Raw genomic sequence first — 6,000 nt, forward strand, 5'->3', positions numbered from 1 at the left:
GAATGTTTTATGTTAAAGGTGCTACATGAAGACAAGGTGTTCATCCTTTTTGTAAAATTAGCCAGATAATGTTTTAAAATTACTAATAACTCTAAATATATGCTTGTGCCAAATAAAATACTGTGTGAGGTTAGTGAGATTACAAGACTCTGGGGGATGGTTTGACTTCATGAATAATTACAAACATTTCCTCTCTCAATTTGACCCGCTCTGTCTGAAGCTTTAAAAATGTTTCTCAGCACAAAATTCTGAACTCTTTAAATCTTACCATTTAAAACGTTAGCACTGCTGCCTCACAGCGCCATGGACCCGGGTTCAATTCTGGCCTTGGATCACTGTCTGTGTGGAGTTTGCACATTCTCCCCGTGTCTGCGTGGGTTTCAGCCGGGTGCTCCAGTTTCCTCCCACAGTCCAAAGATATGCAATTAGGTGGATTGGCCTTGCTAAATTGTCTCATAATTAGCGGGGTAAATGAGTGGGGTTACAGGGATGGGGGGTGGGGTGAGGTGGTCCTAGGTAAGATACTCTGATGGAAAGTGCAGACTCGATGGGCTGAATCGCCTCCTTCTACAGTGTAGGGGATCTATGATTCTATGGAATCACAACTTATTTTCACTGATTATTTTGTCATTTACTTGAAATTGGTGTCCTGTTTGCCAACCCTCTGCCACTCTTCATTTCGTGGACGCTAACTAATTGCTGTATTTCTATAAATCGGAATGGGTTATGCTGTACATCTACCAGTAGCTCTCCAGGAGGTGTTATTCCTTAATTTGTGTAATTTTAACAGGGAACCCGCGGTCCTATCTTTTCTCTGGTTGTCTTTAACCACTGTAAATTCTCTCTTTATATTGCTGACTCAGTCAGTATTGGTTCAAAGCCAATGTGAGGCACAAGGTGTCTGCTGATTCCAAGAAGTTTGAGGGGTAAGTGTGGGTGAAACTCCTCCACACTAGCACTAAAGCTGCACGATTCTGTCTAACTGTGGTAAAATTATTTTATTAAATATTTGCGGGGCCACGGAGACACTAGAAGAGGTTTTATATTTTTGCTGGGGGGTGTGGTCAGGAATGGAGCAGATACTTACTCACATCTTCCTGGCTCGGCTGACAGTGACAACATTCAACTGGAAAATAGAGAATATAAAACAGCGGGTTAGAGACAGATCCCATTCCCAACTGAGAGTCCCACAGATCCCCCTCCCTCACCCATCCCAACCCAGAGACCCCCACCCCAGAGACCCCCCCCCCCACCCCCACCCGAGACCCCCACCCCCCACCCCAGAGACCCCCTGACCCAGAGACCCCCTGACCCAGAGACCCCCCTCACCCATCCCAATCCAGAGACCACGCCATCCCCACCCCAGAGATATCCCCAGTCCAGAGACCCCCACCCCCCACCCCAGAGACCCCCTGACCCAGAGACCCTCTGACCCAGAGACCCCCCTCACTCATCCCGACCCAGAGACCCCCCCACCCACCCCCACCCCAGAGACCACCCACCCCAGAGACCCCCCACCCTGACCCAGAGACCCCCCCACCCCCGAGGCCCCCCTGACCCAGAGACGCCGCCCCCCGGGGTCTCACCGCGGCAGCGCCCGGGCCCCGGGGCATGGGCCACCCGCAGCCGCTGTTTGATGTCCCCGGACACCAGGCGGGACTCGAGCGGCGGCTGCAGGGACAGCGAGCTCCAGAACACTTTGGCGTAGGCCACATCATCGGCCGCCGAGCCGGTGAACACCGTGTAGGCGGATCGGGGATCGGCTTCGGCCTCCGGCGGCTCTTGAGCCATGGCGGCGGACCGGAGGAGAGCCCGAGGCCCCGTGTCCATGGCAACCGCGCCGCGGCCCCGTGTCCATGGCAATCGCGCCGCGGCCCCGTCCCCATGGCAACCGCGCCGCGGCCCCGTCCCCATGGCAACCGCATCCTCCCGCTCGGTCTGAAGGATGCGCCGCGACACGGGAAGATCCCAGTGACTGTGCTGATTCCCCGGAATGGGGGTGGGAGGAGCGGGGATTGTCCCCAAAGTGGAGCAGCTGAGGAAGGGGAGACCGGGGGCCCAGCCCCAACCCCGGGCTCCCCACTGCCCAGCCCCAACCCCGGGCTCCCCACTGCCCAGCCCCGGCCCCGGGCTCCCCACAGCCCAGCCCCAACCCCGGGCTCCCCACTGCCCAGCCCCGGCCCCGGGCTCCCCACAGCCCAGCCCCAACCCCGGGCTCCCCACAGCCCAGCCCCAACCCCGGGCTCCCCACAGCCCAGCCCCAACCCCGGGCTCCCCACAGCCCAGCCCCAACCCCGGGCTCCCCACAGCCCAGCCCCAACCCCGGGCTCCCCACAACCCAGACCCGGCCCCGGGCTCCCCACAGCCCAGCCCCAACCCCAGGCTCCCCACAGCCCAGCCCCAACCCCGGGCTCCCCACAGCCCAGCCCCAACCCCGGGCTCCCCACAGCCCAGCCCCAACCCCGGGCTCCCCACAGCCCAGCCCCGGCCCCGGGCTCCCCACAGCCCAGCCCCAACCCCGGGCTCCCCACTGCCCAGCCCCAACCCCGGGCTCCCCACAGCCCAGCCCCAACCCCGGGCTCCCCACTGCCCAGCCCCGGCCCCGGGCTCCCCACAGCCCAGCCCCAACCCCGGGCTCCCCACAGCCCAGCCCCAACCCCGGGCTCCCCACTGCCCAGCCCCAACCCCGGGCTCCCCACAACCCAGACCCGGCCCCGGGCTCCCCACAGCCCAGCCCCAACCCCGGGCTCCCCACAGCCCAGCCCCAACGCCGGGCTCCCCACAGCCCAGCCCCAACCCCAGGCTCCCCACAGCCCAGCCCCAACCCCAGGCTCCCCACAGCCCAGCCCCAACCCCGGACTCCCCACAGCCCAGCCCCAACCCAGGGCTCCCCACAGCCCAGCCCCAACCCCGGGCTCCCCACAGCCCAGCCCCAACCCCAGGCTCCCCACAGCCCAGCCCCAACCCCGGGCTCCCCACAGCCCAGCCCCAACCCCAGGCTCCCCACAGCCCAGCCCCAACCCCGGGCTCCCCACAGCCCAGCCCCAACGCCGGGCTCCCCACAGCCCAGCCCCAACCCCAGGCTCCCCACAGCCCAGCCCCGGCCCCAGGGTCCCCACAGCCCAGCCCCGGCCCCAGGCTCCCCACAGCCCAGCCCCAACCCCGGGCTCCCCACAGCCCAGCCCCGGCCCCAGGCTCCCCACATCCCAGCCCCAACCCCGGGCTCCCCACAGCCCAGCCCCAACCCCGGGCTCCCCACAGCCCAGCCCCAACCCCAGGCTCCCCACAACCCAGACCCGGCCCCGGGCTCCCCACAACCCAGACCCGGCCCCGAGCTCCCCACAACCCAGCCCCAGGCCCGGCCTCCACACAGCCCAGCCCCGGCCCTGGGCTCCCCACAACCCAGACCCGGCCCCGGGCTCCCTACAGCCCAGCTCCAGGCCCGGGCTCCCACAGCCCAGCCCCGGCCCCGGGCTCCCCACATCCCAGCTCTGGCCTCTCCACAGCCCAGGCCCGGCCTCCCCACAGCCCAGCTCTGGCCTCCCCACAGCCCAGGCCCGGCCTCCCCACAGCCCAGGCCCGGCCTCCCCACAGCCCAGCCCCAGGCCCGGGCTCCCCACAGCCCAGCCCCGGCCTTCCCACAGCCCAGCCCCGGCCCCGGGCTCCCCAAAGCCCAGGCCCGGCCTCCCCACAACCCAGCTCCAGGCCCGGCCTCCCCACAACCCATCACCGGCCTCCCCACAGCCCAGCTCCGGCCTCCCCACAGCCCACGCCCGGCCTCCCCACAGCCCACCTCCAGGCCCAGCCTCCCCACAGCCCAGGCCCGGGCTCCCCACAGCTCCATGCCCAGCCTCCCACAGCCCAGCTCCAGGCCCAGCCTCCCCACAGCCCAGCTCCAGGCTCAGCCTCCCCACAGCCCAGCCCCAGGCCCAGCCTCCCCACAGCCCAGCCCCAGGCCCACCCTCCCCACAGCCCAGCTCCAGGCCCAGCCTCCCCACAGCCCAGCTAAAGGCTCCCTGTCGCGGCAGCAATCCGCTGTCAGTCTGACAGCTGGAGCTGGGTCAGTGAATGCAGACTCAGATATTCCCGCTGCCACTCAGTGCGCTGATATTGATGCTTCACTGCAGTGAATACAATGTCCTTTCAGAACCTCCCTGGGTGTGTGTCCCTGGAGTGAAGCTGCTCCCAATCCACTCACCCTCACCCCAATAGGCAGACTGCCAGAGAGATCTCACTGACACAGCGATCAAATGCAGTGATTCAATAAGACAGTGTAGGAGTTCCTGCAAGACAACAGAGTCTTCCTTTGCATTTAACACCATACCACTGTTTAACTTTTATTTATTCACAAGATGTGGGCATTGCTGGCTAGACCGGTGGCACAGTGGTTAGTACTGCTGCCTCACACCGCCAGGGACCGGGTTCGATTCCTGGCTTGGGTCACTGTCTGTGTGGAGTCTGCACATTCTCCCCGTGTCCACGTGGGTTTCCTCCGGGTGCTCTGGTTTCCTCCCACAATCCAAAAGACAGGAGGTTAGATGCATTGGCCATGCTAAATTCAGGGGGGATTAGCAGGGTAAATGTGTGGCGTTATGGGCATAGGGGCTGGGTGGGATTGTTGTTGGTACACGCTCAATGGGACAAATGGCTTCCTTCACAATACTTTTCACTGTATACTAATACATGTGACAATAATAAATCAAATCGTGATTGTACGATTTATTGCCCATCCTGAGTTACCCTTGAGAAGGTGAGCTGTCTTATTGAATCGCTGCAGTCCCTGTAGTGTAGGTACCCCCACAGTGCTGTTAGGGAGGGAGTTCCAGGATTGTGACCCAGCGACAGTGAAGGAACGACCGATATATTTCCAAGTCAGGATGGTGGGTGACTTGGAGAGGAACTTGCAGATAGTGGTATTCCAAGGTATCTGCTGCTCTATACCTTGTAGAAGAGTGGGTGGGGGGGGGGGGGGCGGGGGGAGGGGGAGGGTTGGACAGTCAGGAAGTGAGTGGTTGGCTGTTATTACCTGTTCAGTGTTTAAATGGATGATGCAATGAAGTTTCTGTGAACCAGAGGCTGTTTGAGTTTAACACTGGGTTTATGAAAACTGTAAAACTCTCGACTATCTACACACTTCACATTTCAATGCATGAATCCAGTCCCAGTGGATTGATTAACAGTTAGACATCAGAGATTTCTATATTACCTGTGGTAATATAAATCTAAACCCATCTGCTTTCTCAGAAGAACATTTTAGACCTCCTACCACTGTATGAAACGGGGCATGGGATCGCCCTGGAGTATTAGTCAATATTTTTACTCAATCCCTGAAACAGGTCATCTATCCATTATCATCGTACTCTGTATGGAATCTTGCTGTGCCCAAATTGGCAGGCGCGTTTCCGACGTTACAACGCCCCCAAAAAATACTAATAACAGGTCCGGGAAGTCCCGGGCTGAAAGATGCTATTAAAATGTAACTCTTTCCTTATTTCTGCATATTCCCAAAACGCCTATTCGTCACCAAATCAACCCCATTGTTAAGGTTTCTATCGCATTTCTGGTGGACAAGTCCAAGGTTAAATCATTGCCTTCAGATTGCTTTCGCAATGATTCAAGCCTGTGGCAGTGACTCGTTTGGCAGTTTGCTGGCGAATCAAAACCAGCGGCCAACTGGAGCTCTCCCTCCCCCGGACACCAAGGGGCAATGGGGGAGGAAATTCGGGATTTCAGGGGTGTGGCAAAGCGGCCAGAACCTGGAAACGTGTGGGTTCTGGGTTGTGTCTCATCCTTCCAGTCTACCCGGCAAAGGAGCCTGTACCGACTCAACTGCGGGATGCCCCATCTACACCCCATCCAACCCCATCTAACCCGCTCTATACAATCCGCTCCATCTAAACCCCACCCCATCTAACCCTCTCCATCTAAACCCCACCCCATCTAACCCTCTCCATCTAAACCCCACCCCATCTAACCCTCTCCATCTACATCCCACCCCAT

General features: G+C 60.3%; 1 protein-coding gene across 1 annotated transcript in view; it reads right to left on the bottom strand.

The window, feature by feature from the left end:
* The window catches only part of hoatz (HOATZ cilia and flagella associated protein), a 57,358-nt gene extending 55,444 nt beyond the window's left edge, over positions 1-1,914 (bottom strand). The window contains exons 1-2 of the mRNA XM_078199159.1: positions 1,587-1,914; positions 1,088-1,126 (exon numbers count right to left, since the gene is read on the bottom strand). Coding sequence (XP_078055285.1) covers positions 1,088-1,126; positions 1,587-1,914 — 367 coding nt within the window. The remainder of the gene's footprint in view (positions 1-1,087; positions 1,127-1,586) is intronic.
* Positions 1,915-6,000: the final 4,086 nt, after the last annotated feature.

The sequence above is a fragment of the Mustelus asterias genome, chromosome 27 (assembly GCF_964213995.1).
Source record: "Mustelus asterias chromosome 27, sMusAst1.hap1.1, whole genome shotgun sequence".
Taxonomy (NCBI): domain Eukaryota; kingdom Metazoa; phylum Chordata; class Chondrichthyes; order Carcharhiniformes; family Triakidae; genus Mustelus; species Mustelus asterias.